The 17,905-nt window shown below is 34.1% G+C and overlaps 1 protein-coding gene across 1 annotated transcript in view; it reads left to right on the forward strand.

Moving 5' to 3' along the window:
* The window catches only part of DACH1 (dachshund family transcription factor 1), a 423,382-nt gene extending 409,265 nt beyond the window's left edge, over window positions 1-14,117 (forward strand). The window contains exon 11 of the mRNA XM_045080637.1: window positions 11,307-14,117. Coding sequence (XP_044936572.1) covers window positions 11,307-11,344 — 38 coding nt within the window. The 3' untranslated portion in view covers window positions 11,345-14,117. The remainder of the gene's footprint in view (window positions 1-11,306) is intronic.
* The last annotated feature ends 3,788 nt before the right edge of the window (window positions 14,118-17,905 follow it).

Genomic DNA, 17,905 nt, shown 5'->3' on the forward strand with positions numbered 1-17,905 from the left:
GATCCCAGGACCCTGAGATCATGACCTGAGCCGAAGGCAGTGGCTTAACCCACTGAGCCACCCAGGCGCCCCCTCGTATTCTTTCTTTAGATGTGAACATTCTGTCAACACATTGCCTTGCCTGTTTGCTAGTCTGTCTCTTTAACATAACGTTACACTTCTCTGGGCTCATCCCTTGTGGGTTAATTTTAAAGTTAAGCGCACAGAGAGCTGCCTTATTCAGTAATTCTTGTATAACATGTTACTGTTCTTACGTATGTACCATCTACCCATCAATAACAGTTGATGATTGCATTAGATAAGATATAAAGAAAAGCTATTCTCCACAAAAGTGTCATTTCTTTAGTTACAACAGTTATCATATTTATTTTAAAAATCTGAGGCCTTTTTGTGGAAGTCTGTCATTTGTCAAGTTTAGCCCTAGACCAGTGTTTTGGTTCAGTATTGTATAAATGTGTTAAATAAAGCTCTAGAGATTTAGAACTTTATTTACTTACAGGCACTTCCCTAAACAAATATGACTTTATTAAAATTGCTCATTTAGTCATGGTAGAGAAAAATGGAAAAAAATGAAAAATGCTTGAGTTTTAAAAGAAAGATGATTTTCCCCCTCCAAACTTAAAATAACTAGACTCTGCAAGAAATGCTCTTCTAATTGTCACCTTTGTTTTTTTCCCCTAGAGATAATACATAAGTTTATTCTGAAAACAATTTATTCACTGAGGATTTTGACTGTTTCTTGCAATTCTGAAGGATACAAATGCTTGTTTTGAAAGATTCATTTCTGTTTCCTGCAATACTTTGTTTTATCAAATAAGGCATCACCTTGTTCTATGTTCTATGTTAATTAATCATAGTACATAATTTATCCATTCATCATTCAGGTTCAGATATGCCCTCAAATGATTATTTCCTTACATACCTGTGTCTTAGTCTTCTTCATTCCAGAAAATGGATAGAAGAATGGAGAAAGTAATGAGAGCTTTTACTGTGCTTTACTTTGCTGAAGTTGGGAGGTCTCACCTTCCAATCAGGACAAGGTAACCTAAATGCAAAGCACCCCATTCTCACTTACTGGTACATTAAGCACCGTGATGGTTTCCCACTTCTTACTAATGAATGCTTAATTAGAACACACACACATACACACAAATGTTTTACCTAAGTAGACCTACCAGCGATAGAATTTTTCTTTGTTTACAGAAACAAAACAAAACTTTAAAGAGGTCTGTGTTCTGCTTTTTGTTTGTTTATGATAAACTTTTAGAAGATAACCTGTGTTTCAAACACAGATAATCAGAACAGTACTTTCTGTTTATCAACAAATGCACATTAGCGTACATAGTCCTAACTAACTAACAAGTAATCAGTTAAGCAAACTTCATAAACTTTACAATTGTAAATTTACCATTAAAACAAAATGGACCAATAGACCAGAATCCAGCTTATGTCCACACCTTCAGTCCAGTAAGTTTCATGAAACAGAACCTGGTCTTTCAGGAGAACTCTATTAAGAAAATCACTAAGCATAATCTTACTATCTAATACTTGAATAGGACTTCTCAAAAGCCTTGTTGTTAACCAGAAAACATTTACTATGAGATTACTGTCCACATAATCAGCGAAACATTGTATGTGGATAGTGGAGAGTGTATATCCTCAATGAGTTATTAATAAACACCCGACATTGGGAAATAATAAAACTTTATACCATCTAGGCAAACTATTTTATTTTTTAACTTGTATTTGAAAGAAAACCATACTCACAGAAAAATTCAAAAAAATTATTAAAACTCTCAATTGTAATGAGATAATAGGATTCACCTATTATTAATATTTTGTTCCCATGTGCTTTATAATTATTTCTTTTTTTTTTAAGAGTTTATTTATTTATTTGGCAAACAGAGATCACAAGTGGGCAGACAGGCAGGCGGAGAGAAGGAGGAAGCAGGCTCCATGCTGAGCAGATAGCCCGATGTGGGACCCGATCCCAGGATCCTGGGATCATGACCCGAGCTGAAGGAAGAGGCTTTAACTCACTGAACCACCCAGGCACCCCTTTATAATTATTTCTATCTGTATAGTATTTTCTGAAGCATTTGAGCAGAAGTTGTATAAATCTGTACCCTTTACGTGCTAATATGTACCCATACCTATTTCAGGGGCTGTTACTAAAAACAAGGATATTCTCTTATACATAAGCACAGAATATTTATCAGCTCAGTAAGTCCTTTCTTGTCACCCTACTCTTATTTAATCTGACACCAAAATTCTAATTTTGTAATTTGACCCAGTCATGTCCCTTATAGCATTTTTATAGCATTACTGAGTCCAAATTAGTATCACATATTATATTTAGTTGTCATTTCTCTTTAGTCTCCTTGATCTTGAGCTCTTTCTTGGACTTTAAGAAATGTATAAAGTTGACATTTGGAGGAACACAGTCTTAATAGAGCATTCATCATTTTGCATGCTTGCATCTGATGTTTCCTCATGATTTGGCTCGGGCCATGTATTCTAAGCCCACATACCCCCCACACGAGATTGTGTTTTTCTCAAGGTATACATTCAGGGGCACACAATATCCATCTTCCCCTCATTTTGTGATGTTAGTTTGATAGCTCCTTCTGTATATTTTTATTGAGCGCTTGCAAGTTTCCAGGCAATGTTCAAGGAACTAGTAACACAAAAAACCATATAGTATGTCATCTGCCCTTAAGTTTATTATAGCCAGACTCTAATCAATTTCTCTAGGATAGTGAAGCTTTAAGTGCTGGCATAGTGAAAGCAACTTGGGGGGACAAGTATTTGAATCCTATGACACGTAGTTGTGACAACACGTAAGTTCTAGGAATACAATATATGGGATCCAAACCCTGTCTCCATGAGTATAAGCTGATTATTCATGATTAAAACATTGTATCAGAGGGTTAATTTCTTAACATTAAGTATAGAATGGCCTGTTCCCTATTGCACAGATAAACAGTAGACAGTTGATGATGATGATTTTTTTTTTTAAATCTGTTTTGCTTGGTTGTGGTCATGGAGATACGGTTTTAAGAATAAGAAGTTCTTAAAAAAAAAAAAAGAAGAAGAAGAAGAAGAAGTTCTTAAATAGGTATCAGTTCATAGAACCATGGGTCCACGTTTTTACCCCACCTGGGGAAGATTCTTGAGTTACAGAATAAAATATCTTTAGTATCCAGTAAAGTGGGATTATCTTAATCTTGGGTAGTAAATTCCTCTCTGCCCACAGAGAGCATCAACATCATCATTGAGCCGAAAATGCAGGCAAAGGGCTTCTTTAAGATACTGACAACAAGAATGTCATTTCTCAGAGGAACTGAGATATTTTAAGCTGGTCTAGCCATTTGGGAAAAGTATTTTGCCTAGGGCTGGAGCTGACTAACTCCACGCCAGCTGAGGGTAAGGGTAACCACAACTATCTGCAGATCTTCAAATGCTTTCGCTGAACATTCTTCAGTCCAGCTTTCCTTACTGGTTGTCTCTTTTGTGTCCCATTTAGAAAGTGTGTTGTGACTAGACAAGCTTGCCCAGTGATGATCCTTTCTAGCCACATAATACCTACAGTCCAGTTCCACCTGCTTCAAACTCCACAGTTGTCAAAGTTCAGGTCTCTCCTTGATTCTGGTGCTTACGTAAAGTCTGATATGAAGTCCCTTCACATGGAGTTGCACTTTTATCATGTTTGGTGAAAGCTTAGTTACATTTCAACATGTATATTATAGCTTTAGATGATCTTCTAAAAGCATGTTTTAAACTAGACTGTATTCTATCCTTTACTTTCCTCTTTGAAGGGAACTGAGAAACTTTTAATAGCAGTTTTTGATTAATCTTTTTTGTCTTCACTGTTAACCAGAAGAAATTTACTTTGTACTAGCTTTTGGTAAACGTGATATTACCTGCTCTGATTTCCAGTAAGCAGAGCCACATTGTTCCATTAGGTAGCCCATTACCTACTGCTAGTCCTGGTGGATTTGGTTTATACAGACAGAATGCACTTGTTGCAGTACTCTTGTGTACACAAGTCCTTGCCCTCTCTCTAGAAGAGCACCAGGTATTTAAGTGGAAAGAAGTCAAAAGAGATCTGGGGTCTTGCCCCCTCTCACTTTGGCCCAACTCTATGGGCCACAGGTTCTGCAGCTACAACCTGAGTTACAGAAAATTCAAACTCTGTTGCAACTTTTTTAGTTTTTACTTTTTAATTATCTTTGAACCCAACCTTGAATATAACTTCTGGAAATCACTTGGACAGTTATTAGCTGCATTTCATGAGAAGAAATGATATTTACTCAGAATCCTCTTATAAAAGGGCCTGTACTGAACATTAATCTCTCTTAAAATATTTCTCATGTTAAATGTAGACTTTGTGTCTCTGCTTCTTTGCTTTAGCAGTTGCAGAATGTTCTTACTCTAAATATAAAATTATATAAAAAAAAGCAAGAAACAATATTTTCTTTAATTAGCTTCTTCCTTTGGGGGTTTTAGAAAAGGGGTTATGACTTGACAAAGATCCTTCCCATCTGTTCCTGTTTGTTTGCTTTTATTTTGACTTCCTCTCGTTGTCTTATCAAATATCACATGAATCATTAACATTTGTTTTCATCACTTGTTTTGGTTTCTCTTACTTCACATGATTAAGACATTATGTTGAGAGAGGCTCAGGGCTAATATTAAACTAATATTCTTTAAGTAAATATTAAACTTTGTGGATATATGATCTTATATGTTTGCCCTGGGTTATGTTAATATTTTCCTGAGCTCCATAGTAGTGAGATATGTGCACATACAACTGTTTTGTGAAAGCATCAAATTTTGTTAGATACAGGTGTCTGGATATAAGTTTTGAACAAATAGATGCCTTTTTTAATAAAGCTACTTCCTAACAGGAAATGTAATTTATTAAGCCCTTTGTGCAAAAGACATGTTGGAGACCCTGGTGGATGTTTCCAAGGGAGTTCTATTCAAAACTGGAATATAGATCTATTTGCATGTTGTGTGATACCTTTCACTAACATATTCCCTTATTAATGATTTCACATAGTTTTCATACAATGAAAGAATTGGATTTCTGGTGTCACCCAACAAAACAATTTGAAGTTGTTCCAATTTGTATGCAGTCTTCTAATATAAAAATCTTTTTATAGAATGTGATTGTTATTGAAAAAATTTCATTAGTTTAAAAAATAAATGATCAAGCTCTTCAATACTCTAGTTTTAAAGTATATACAGAATGAAGGCTAAATCCTATATCTATTTATATTAGTTATTACCAATAATTACATAAGACCTGCAAAAACATTGCATCAAAAAATACTGCATCAAAACAGTAAAATTAATACATGAACACAAAACAAACCAAATTGGAAATTTTGTGACAGATTGTCTATTGCTTCCTCTTTAGCCACAGCAAATAATATACTATATACTTAATATACAATATATTAAAGGTCCAATCTGAGCGCTTCAACTTTATTTATTTATTTTTTTTAAAGGGAGAGAGAGAGAGAGACAGAGAAGAATGGAAGGAAAGGGAAAGAGACTCCTAAGCAGATTCCATTCCCAGAGCAGAGAGCCCAGTGACCTGAGCTGAAATCAAGAATCAGACGCTTAACTGACTGAGCCACCATTGACTTCAACTTTAATACTAAAATCTGAGATTCATTTTTGCAAAAAATTTAACTCATTATCTATAAATCTTAATCTGCATAGTTAACAGTAAATAACATATAAAAATTTATACCTCCAATAAGCTATTCCATGATCTGGATACTTTCTTATACACCAAGTTATAGCTGTAAGCATCAGATCACAATGAACTTTGGAACTATTAGGAATTTGTAATTTAAATAGTTTCATTCACTCCCTACTCCCAAATGCTTTTAATTAGAACAGACTTTTTAATTAAGTACTCCCATGCACAGTGTAGCTTGATGATTTTTCTGTCATGTCAACCTCCCATACAAAAGCAAATAATAGTGTTAAAGGAAGATATTTTCTCTAAAACTAAGCCATCAGAATTCTAGTTCTCATTTCAATTTATTCCGCTGAAATTCTGCATGCTAAAAGAAAGATCCTGTCTTGGGGAAGACAGCGAGGAAGAGATCCACAGGGCAGCCAGGTTGGTGGTGCTGATAGCCAAGATCTTACCTCTACAAGTCAGAGCCCTTGCATTTCCTCCCCTGAGAGGCCAGTTACTTATTAAAGGAAAGAAACATAATGGAATGGATGTGGACTTTGGATTCACATGAATATCAAATCCCTGCAACTTTTTTTGCTAGCTCTGTGAAAGTGTGTAAGATACTTAAGTTCGTCAAGCTTAATAGCTTTCTTTAAAAGGGGACTAAGAAGGGGCCTTTGGGTGACTTAGTTGGTTAAGTGTCTACATTTGGCTCAGGTCATGATCCTGGGGTCTTGGGATCAAGTTCTAGGATCGAGTCCCTTGTGGCTCCCTGTTCAGACTGCCTCTCCCTCTGCCTCTGCATACCTCACCCCACCACTCGTGTGCTCTCTCTCTCTCTCAAATAAATAAATAAAATATGTAAGAAAAAATAAAATGCACTAAGAAGACCTGTTTTGTTGAGTTGATGGGAAGTTTAGGCTTAAAATCTATAAAGTGACTTGAACACAAATGCTGAGCAAATATTAGCTACACTTAATAAAAATCATTGGCTTTATTGCTAATTTCCTGGATCTTAAAGAAGAGCTCTCATCCATTTGAGATAGCAAGGAACAACTGTTTGGTAAACCTGGCCCAGCATCAGAAAGAAATAGACAATTTTCTGTGGTCAACACGTGCAGAAATAAATACAGTATGAAAAATAGTGGATAGGTGTGAGATTATCTAGTTAGAAGGTAAGTTTAATGCACAAAGGGCGGCCCTTAAAATGAAATATATAAATAAGTCCTCTGAGTTTTCAGATGCAAACAGCATACCTCTGAATAAGGAAGTCTTAGTGCATGGAAGCACTCCAGGGGTTGTAATGACCTTCATTGTGTAGCTCATTTTTGTAGAGCCTTCTCAATGACCCCATGGCTTTGCTTGCTGTTGGAAGATTCAAGGAAGGGGAGTATTGAAACCATTATTATATGACATAAAAACATAGCTCAGTTTGAATTATGGGCCCATATATCTTTGCTAACACCCTTGCCATTCAACTTTCACTCAGTGGTTTGTTATCAGAAGGCTGAGATAGACCCACAGTCCCATAATTCAGAGGCCTGTTGTTAGCTTTCTAGGTGCATCCATATAAGGCTATTTGCTCTGGATTGAAGGACCAATTTAGCTTCTCTGGAGCAATATAAAATTAGTTAAATTTTTTTTTCCTTACAGACTTTGTGTCATCTCTAAGTATGTTTCAATAAAGATGACAAAATTATAGTGTAGAAATGATTTGAAAATTAGGCTTTGTAGTCAAAAAGAGAGAGAGTTACTCTCCACAGGCTGTCTCTGCCTGGTATATATCTGCTTCCAGTTAGTTCTAAGGCAGATAATCTCTGATGCCTAAGTATTATTTAATCATGGAAATGCCTTAACTGTAGCAGGTGGGATCTATTTTATGGCTGGCATCTTTAATGTTTGCTGCATTTGTCCATCTGTTAGGAACATTATTCAAAAATGCAAGGAGGCATTTATTAAAAGTGGAATTGTGGTGGATCAGATACTGAGCACATAAATATAATATATATAATTTTTATAAATGTATTTTGTATATGATCTATGGTAAGATGCTTACAAAAGAATTATTGCTATATTTTTAAATGAATATAATTTTATTTTGCAATGTAGTTTCAGGGGCGCCTGGGTGGCTCAGTTGGTTAAACTTCCCACTTGATTTTGGCTCAGTTCATGATATCAGGTGGTGAGATTGAGTCCCGTATAGGGCTCCATGCTGGCTGTGGAACCTGCTTAAGATTCTCTCTCTCCCTCTCCCTTTGTCCTACCCTCCCCCATGCAAAAAAATAAAAAAAAAAAATTAAATTTAGCTTCCGATAGACTTTAAAATTTCTAGCATGCTAACGATAATTATTTTTGTTATGTAAGCACATTAATTCATTTCTCCAAAAGTTTAATATTTGAGACTGCATTAAACTTTTAAGGCAAGCATCATGCTAAATACGATCATTCTAATACTGATGGGAAAAGAGATGCGGCTGCTTCATCCATGGTTCCCAACCACATAGTAGGTTCCCCAGAGGTAACTTCAAAGTGAGAGAAGTGCTATGGAGTTAATTATCAGGACACTTGTGTTGGAGAATAAATAGGAGCTCTCCATCTAGACAAGTTCCATAGAATGGAGCAGAAAAGTAAGCAGGGAAGGGGGAGGTATTTATCTTCTAGATTTCTAAGATCAAGAACAGGCCTTATACTCCAACATGGTACAGAACTTGGTGTGTCCTGGAATGCAAAGGAGAGACAGGGTCATGGAATAGGGGAGAGTACTAATAGGTAAGATTAGAGAGGAAAATACCATATCAAATTAGGTAGTATCTGGTAGGCCTTGGTGAAGAATTTGGCTAGTGAATCTCTTAAAACAAGTATTTACACTTAATGAATTATTTTTGTATACCCACTCTTTGCTACAAAAATCTTTCTTCCTCGTAAGCTGCAGACATCACAGAAGATTTGAAAGCTACTTTTCAAGATTTTTTTTCTCTTTTAATATGTAAAGATTTAAAAAAAAAAAAAAAAACCTCAATGAGCCCTGAAATATTAATATCAAGCAAATACTTTTCCATAGATACTGTGAAGGACTTTGAATTTGGGGAAAGTTAAGAGTGTCTCTTGCCTCACTGTGTAATGCTAGGAAACATTTGCCTTTTTTTTTTTTTTTTGGAAGTAAGGATGGAGGTGATACTCTCAACATAATTGACAGCATAGCAGAAATGATGATGAGACAGTTGAAAGGAGGAAGAAGTAGGGAGAAAGTAATTAAAGGACAGAATTTAAAAAGTTTGGAAAAATATAGTACTCTACTTCATTGGTTGCTTCTGAATTCATTACTAGATTTTTATAAAATTTGTGTTGTCTTATGTAGTAAAAATCATTAGGAACAAAGTTATCTCTAAAAGGTTCAATTTCTAGCCACATGGTACTAAAAGTATGAACGGCTGAAATTTTAGCTTATTTTTATAAATACCAACTTTATTAGGTTTATTTAGTGAAAAATCAAAACTCCTGCTAAGCAGAACCTAGAAAGTGATATCTATATATTTATATCTCTATTTCTAATGTAAACGAGAAGATCATAGTTTTGTCCCATGGATGAGTATAATCAAGCCAACCAAACAGAAGAAATCAGATGATGTTCCATACAAAAAAGAAATAACATGTTATTTCATAACATGTTAATATGGTAACATATCCTTTCTTAGAAATTTTATCATAACGTTATAGCTTTGATATGGGTATTTGATGAATACTTGATTTAAGAAATTATTATCTTCATTGAATATTACAATGGCTACTTCTGAGCTGTAGTAATATTATTAAGGAAATTATCGTTACAGGCCAGGAAGTAAAACGTCTTTATACAATGTATGTAGGGAGATTATCCAGCATAGTTTTGTATGATTTTAAGTCAGTGGTCAAAATTAGACTTGAGTTAGATTAATAATATATTTTCATTGCTGAATCATAATGTATGATTATATCATACATCCAAATGTGTATGCCACTACAGGAAACAGATAGTCATTGTCATTATTTGATGTTTCATGTATTAAAAATAATGATGATACGTGATTATGAAACTGGGAAGCTAAGGATATTTAGAGACTTCCAAGTAAATGTTACTATTAAAGCTGAACTGGATTAATTTTACAAAGGCAACCAATACCTGATACACCTTATTAGAAGTTACCTAGTATAAGACCAATCTCATGAACATTCATTTTCACATTGTTGAAAGCAAATGGTGGATTTTGGATGTTAACAGTATAATAAGTTAAATATATATTTTATTTGTTTATTTCAATATATACTTTGTATAAATCTCACCACCTGAACTATTCATTCATTCAACACATATTTATTGAACATGTGCTAGATTCTTGGGATAGACCAATGAACAAAACAGAGTTCTGTGACATCTTAGAGGTAATATTCCAACTATACAATTTAGGCCAAAATCAAACATAATAGGAATGTAAAATTTGGGCATGCCAAAATTTCTATGAAGTAAAAAATGGATTAACATTGGTCTTAAGTTCCTTACTAATAACTATGTCTACTACACATTATGTGAAAGCATTTAATTAGCTTAATGTTGAAAGTGAGATCTGCACATATTTGGATGATATTTTTCTATTTTCTTGGACTTACTGTAGATTTTTTTTTGTTTCCTTATATTTTAACACTGTAGATCAGCTGTGAGTCATTTTGCAAATATTTATATGGCAATATTCATTTTTAAAAATGCCTGGAAAATTTTCCTTTTCTGATTACCTTCTGCTATATATCTTATAACTTGGAATTTAGATATATTTTATACAAATATATCCAAAGTTTAGTCTATGCCACAAAGTTGGCAGCTTAAAGGGTGCTACATTTGAGAAATGAGCTTACATTTTGTTTTGTTTTTCCCCTGGATTTCTAATTTCCCATTTCTTTTTTCTGCTTCATTCAAATGGGATTATTGAATGTGTCCAGTATTTGATATGCTTTTCTTTTTCACATAACCGTGGGTTTCTCAGTTGGTTAAAGTTGAGTAATGTATTTCCATCTTAACATTTAACTGTTTGGTAAATTTCACTTCAAGGGGGAAAGACTATATAGTTCATTGATAGTGAGGAAATAACCTAGGAAGCTTTCATATACATAGCAACAAATGTGCACAATAGTTACATTACATGGTATATTTAACAACACTGCTAAGGAGTAAGATGGGAGCTCAGTCTTTCGCAATGGAGATACACCTGAGTGCATTCAGAGAAAATTTGGTTCTGCAAGCTTGGAGGAAGTAATTGTCATTCAACAGAATTCAACTAGCTTTGCATATCAGTAACACCCACACAGGCATACTCTTATCTGTTTTCTGAGTGCTCTTGAACTGATATCAAAATAACAAATATATATTTATGAGAACTAGAAATTCTATATTATTTTTGATCACATAAACTCAATATAATTATGAAATTAACTTTGAGAATATGTGAAAAATGTTACTTCCTAAACAAGTGAAGAAGAAATGCCACAAATTTTGTATCATCAGCCTACTTAGTTTTTATGCTCACATTTGTCCCCCAATGTCATGAAATTAATTATTTTTATTGTTCATTTTTAGATGGAAGACTGTATTTGAAAACTACTGTCATGTACTGAATTTTTCCTGTTGAAGAAATCCATGTTATAGTAAAGAACTTTGCAGACATTCGTCATTGGAAAGTTCGGAAAAAAATAAAGTCCTTTTAAGGGAACTTCCTCAATTTTGTGTATTAATGTTCTTTAAAAGTTTAAGTATTCTACAAAAAAAAAAAAGTTTCCTCCATTGATTTTCACCTGTGGTTCATACCAGAGACCTGAGAATGTTTGTAAATGTACAGGTATCCAACTTCTTACAGTTAAAAACTGCAACTTTGCTGCTGGACACTTGTATACCGAGTTAAAGGCAGGTCTGAATAAGGCCTCGCTTTGGGTTTTTTTTTTTTTTTTAATGGAATGAACCATTTTCTTCCTCTGAAAATTCTGTATCTGAGCACATCAAGAGACTCTTGTACCAGTGGTCACCCAGACTTACAGAATTATGTCCTCCAGAAACCAGCAAGAAAACTTGGAAATGAACTTGTAGGGGGCATAGAGGATTCCTAAAAAAACAAAAAAACAAAAACAAAAACAAAAACAACAAAAAAACACAAAAAAATAAATAAAACAAAAAAAAAACAAAAAAATCAGTAAATCAAAGAGTAATATTCTATTACATTCGATTTTAAACTAATTGTGGGTTTTCTCCTAAAGATTTTTTTCACATACTTCCAAAAGACCAACAAATGGATGTTGACAACAACCCAGTGAAATACCATTTTGCATATCTGAAAAGAAGCATTGAATATAAGCCAAAAGGTTTCACTGAAGGTCTTTTTTCTTAAAAAAAAAAAAAAAGTAACATGTTTTCATTCCAAACTGGTAGTGGCATATAGAATTTAAAATAATAATGATGCTTCTTATTCAAACTGTTGGTCACATGTACAGTATATAAACATAAAACATACAAGGAAGGTATTATGTATGCAGTAGTATACTAGAGTTTAGGAAAATGAGAATTTTAGAAAATATGTTTTGTCACCCTGTTAGTCAGAAAGACACCTTTCTGGTTTTAACGCATGCAGGCATGTAAATATTCGTCTGGAGTCACAGTATTAATGAATGAGATCTTAAGCATCTGGTGACATCAGAACTCTGTGTCAGCCACTTTTATTTGTATATTGAACCCTAGTTAGTGCCCCAAACTGCACTATTGAGAATGGATTGTGGCTGAACAGTAAATCAAAACACCAGAAATATTTTTATATGTTAATGTCATATTATGTTAATGTTGCTGAAAAACAGAACCTAACAAACCCTTGATGTATCAGTCCAATACCATGTAGCACTGAGTGATAAAGTTAAAATGTGTTGTGCTTCCCCACCCCCGGTCAGAGGGAAGGGTGCCTATGTGTTATTTTCACTGTCTTTTTGAAAGTTACAGTATGTATTTTCACTTTTGTGCAGATAACTGGAAGTAAAGCTGCAACAGTGCTTATTACACACTGAAGTTACCTTCTCTTTGTTTTTCCTAATCTGGAGTTACACCTTTAAAGACTGATATTATGAATCAGTACAGTCGCCGTTCATTTTATGATTTTGCTGTCATCTTAAAATTTTATGATCATAGCATTATTTATTACCATAAATAGCAAAATCCGAAATGTCCAAGAAAACTAGCTTAAAAATGTTTAAAGATAGTTCTGATTCGGTGTTAATTATTTGGTTAAGAGAAGAAATTAACATTACAGATACTCTGGCACTAAGCTTCTGTAGTTTTTAGGTCTTCCTTGCAATACTGGAACATACTTCTTTTGTGTAGTTTGCTATTAACCCACTAAGTCCATTTTTTTACTACAATGAAAAAGTTATATATACAGTTCCTATTTTAGCTTGCTTGAAAGGGAGCAATATTTTTATTTAAAATACTGTTAGTAAATGCTCTGTAGAAACTTGGTTTTTGAGGCATTGTTCTTCCATACTCACCTTTTGTTGTTTGAGCACAAGAGATTCTATTCCTTGTTGTATGTATTTCTTGTTTTTCCCTGTATGCAGTCTTTAAAGGATTACAACACTTAAAATTGGAGGGACTTGTGGCAAGCTTTTGAATCATACATTTTTTAAAAGATTTTTTAAAAAGCCTACAACTTACCTAAGTAGTAGAATCAGCCATTGCTCTGCTCCTTGCATAGAGTCACCTGTTAAGTAGGTTAAATAGTTTTAAAATGCATACTTTCGAGACCCTTGAGAATGCTTTAGTGTTTGGTTTGATATAAAAGGAATTTTAGCAAGGATTAAAGAAAGAAGCTATCAGCTATATGTTAAGAGAATCTTACTAACATGTTGTAAATATTACAATTCATGAAATGTTATTTTAAGTCTGTAACTTAAGTTGTTTCTCCTTTTTTAGTATACAGGTTGGTTTGGAATTTGTTTTCATTTTGGGTTTTTTTTTTTTGGTATAAACAAGTAATATTGTGCCCATTTTATGGTTTCCATGCTTTTGTAATCCTAAAAATATTAATGTCTAGTTGTTCTATATTATAACCACATTTGCGCTCTATGCAAGCCCTTGGAACAGAACATACTCATCTTCATGTAGGACCTATGAAAATTGTCTATTTTTATCTATATATTTAAAGTTTTCTAAAAATGAGAAAAGGTTATTACGAATTTTGTTGTACAAAATCTGTACAAAAATCTGTTTTTACATCATAATGCAAGAATTGGAAATTTTTCTATGGTAGCCTAGTTCTTTGAGCCTGGTTTCAATGTGAGAACCACGTTTACTGTTATTGTATTTAATTTTCTTTTTTCTTTTCAACAATCTCCTAATAAAACTGTCTGAAATCTCCCTGTGACTTTATTTACAGTTCGTCTTTATTAAATTTTGTGAAATGCATAGCATTGAAGGAATATTTACTTTCTAATGGGAGGCATCTAAAAACAACATAAGTCAGCTCTTTGCAATGCGAGGAGAACAATGCTCAATGATTTTATTTAACATGCAACTGCTTCTATCTCTAATATGAATTACTGTGCTGAAAAACATCATAAAAGCACACTCTGTAGTTATTGTTTAACAAGCAGATTTTCCATATTTTGTTTCTTGCCAGCTAAGCAAACTGCCCACATATACATGATTTATTTATGTACATTTCTCAGTTTATGAAGCTGTTATTTGTACCCTTTTCCTTTATATTCTTATATTCCCATGATTCTTATTTCACAAAGCTTTGTGCTGAATAATGTAAAGTAGACATGTTGATGGAACAAAATATATTATTCCCATATCTATAAGAGTGTAGATTTGTAACTCTTAGTGTTTTGCTTTCATTCTCTATCATTCGAAAAAATGCCTTTAGAAACGTTGATATTCCAATATCTTTAAATAATATATACACGTTTTAATCAATCCAAAATGCTGCATCTGAAGAAATATTGGGTTACTATCTCTGTGAATATTCTAAACATTCCCAAGAGAATGGAAAATGGATTTTCTTTCTGTCAAAAGAAATTATTCCATGAATTAACAAAATATGATTTTTCCCTAATAAAAACTTAAAATGTTTATGTGACCATTACAAACACATTTTTGTCTTCTGTCTTCATATGTTTATGTCAGTAAGACTTGTACTAGAACATCATACAGTCTTTGGATGTTAGTGGAATTTGGTAATGATTTGAGATTTTTTCCCCCATGTGTTCTCATCGGAACTAGCAAATTTACAATATGAACAAAAGCTATTTATGACCAGATGAGAGTAAATTACAAATGAAAGTTATATGGATTGCATTTTTACAATATGGGAAGTAGAGATGTTAATAGAATTAAAACGTTATTGTAAATGGCATTGTAAAAAATACCACTTTTCTTCATGTGTAGGCTTGGTGCTAACATTTATCTTTAATATGTACAACTGGTATATAAAAGCTGAACTGATCCTCATTTATTCATTTAAACAGATTCATTAATAAAGCCTCTATTCTGCACAAAGCACTGTGCAAGATGTTGTAATGACTCAAGTGGAAAACTTAGCTGTTGTCCCAGAGGAGCGGATAATTTTGTTGGAATAGGAAATTTTACTTGCAGCAAGAAAAGATTCATTGAGCATCTTCTAATGTGTAGGGGCCATGGAGCTGGTTTCAACAAGACACCGACTTAGACAACTTCCCAAGAAGTGGTACTAATGACCCATTTTGTACATTCATCTTCTAGAGGATAGGATAGTACGATATGTTTGTGAGTTAAACGGTTGGGTAGGAATTGGGGAAATGGATGAATACAGCTTCTTCTAAGTCAAACACTATACCAGCTGTTGTTTTCATGGTATCTTTCATTTATTTCAGAGCATTTGTCTTACCAATGCTCACCAACTTTTTTTTTTAAGGTAAGAAGCCTATTTAATCACACACACATACACACACACACACACACACACACACACACAAATTATCATCAACCACAAATTCTTACTATGTTGGGACTTTTGAGTATAGTTATAATATTCAATTTTTATGGCCCAGCTTCTATAGATCTATGGTAAAATGGACTCAATTGATTCAAATACAGAGCATAAATGCCTAAAGGCCGAAAGAGTTCATTGGGTAATGAATGACTTTTATAGTAGGAGCAGCATCAATTGTATTTATAGGTGAACGAGCTGGAGATTTTGAGTTGGAACTTTGGATCAGTTGAGGCTTCTTCGGTTGGCGTAACAAAAACTGATTCCTGCAAATGGTTGAAGAGCAGAAGGAACTGGTCCTAAAGACGGAGAGGGTACATATGGAATCTCAAGCTGGGATTGCAGCCAGCCCCTAGAGACCAGCTCCCTCTTACTTTCACGCCTCTGCTGCTCTCAGTGTTTCCTCTCACTGTGGACATATTTGTTTCTCTTGTTCACCTCTTGACTCCTCCATTATTCAGGAGCATAAGACCCAGGCCACAGAAGTGAGGCAGTTAGTCATTGTCTCTCCCTTGTCCTGACTCAGATTATCTGAAGATTTTGATTGTCTCATGTCAGAGCACATGCAAGCAAGGTACCCGGACAGTCCATTAGATGTATCTAAGGAATTTTAGGAATACTGTGTCTGATTAAATTTAAATCTCTGGGGGTTCGTGCTAAGGCCTAGGTTCCTCAGGTGATTCTTATGAATAGCTAAGGTTGGAGACCACTGTCTGGGAGACTGGCAAATACCACATCGTAGAAAATGACTAGCAAGACTTCTTTCAGGGCAGGAGCATGGTTGGGGACGGGTAGGAGATGGGTGGGGGGCATTACAAGCTACACACACACTGTAAGAGCCAACCAATAGTTCTACAAAATCACTAACTAAGGCAAAAATCTATAAAATATTTAATACATATTTTTAAAAAGTAGTTTTAGCATTGTGAACTTAATTCGGAATATGAATTTGCAATCCCAATAAGGTACAATAGAAGACATCTTATTTTTTTTCCCTAAATAAAAATTATTAAATAATCTGACAATGGAGCTGCACAGGGAGGTACAAAGTCTATTTCAATAATTTCAAAAATAATAAATATTTCAACTAAATGTCCTCAGTCCAAACATTCTCCTCAGTCTGTACCATTTGGCGGAAATGCTCGGGTTTTCATGCCTAGGGTCCAGCCTTTAAGAAGCAGCTCTAAGCCCTTCTCTTCAGACGGCCTCTAGATTTGTGGAAGCATAAATTTATAACACAATTTGGTGTGATTCTCAATGTAGGGAGAGCAAATAAGACAATTATGTTATAACTGAGGAAATATAAAGTCATGTGAAAGGGTGTAACATTTCTGTGTTTTATTTGAACTGATAAAATGTCAACCAATACAAGTAGACTATGGTAAGTTTTGCATCTTTAATGTAATGCCTGGAATAAGCACTAAAAATGCTATATCAACATAGACATTTAGGAGCACCTGGGTGGTTCAGTGCATAAAGCATCTAACTCTTGATTTTGGCTCAGGTCATGATCTCAGGGTCATGGGATCAAGCCCTATGTCCATCCCCACGCTCAGTGGGGAGTCGACTTGAGCCTCTCCCTCTGCTCATACTTTCTCTTTAAAATAAATAAATCTTAAAAATATATATATATATATTTATATTTATTTATTTTAAGACACTATAGATAAATCAAGGTTGAATTCAATACTGTAATAAAGTTAGCTCCCAGAAAGTTACTGGGAGCTAACTTTTTGGTGATTCTTTTCACTAAATACTTTTTGGTGATTCTTCCATTGTGTTAAGCGCTCTTGCTAGTAGTTTCCAATCCTATCTCCAGTTTTTTGGGTGTTCTTTCAACACTGCTAATTGTTGTCTGCTTTGGTCTACTACATTAGGCAACAGAGAAAGATGAGTTGATGGATAACATCTCTGACACTGTGCACCTCTACTTGCTATTTATTTTGTATATTCTCATCCAATGATGTATTTTCAACTGGTATTTTTAGAAACAAAGACTGAACTTCATAAAAATTATTAAATTTAATTTTTTTAAATAGTATTGTTGGCTTCTATCCCAAGTGTGGGAGCTGGGGGGAAGAGCTGTTGATAGTAGTCAGCCCTTTTCTTAATTACTTATCTTATTAAATTTTCAAAGAAAAAGGGGCACCCACTGAGTTAGATCTTTCATTTAAAT

The sequence above is a fragment of the Mustela putorius genome, unplaced genomic scaffold (genome assembly GCF_011764305.1).
Source record: "Mustela putorius furo isolate JIRA1106 unplaced genomic scaffold, ASM1176430v1.1 tig00000480_pilon_pilon_pilon, whole genome shotgun sequence".
Taxonomy (NCBI): Eukaryota; Metazoa; Chordata; class Mammalia; order Carnivora; family Mustelidae; genus Mustela; species Mustela putorius.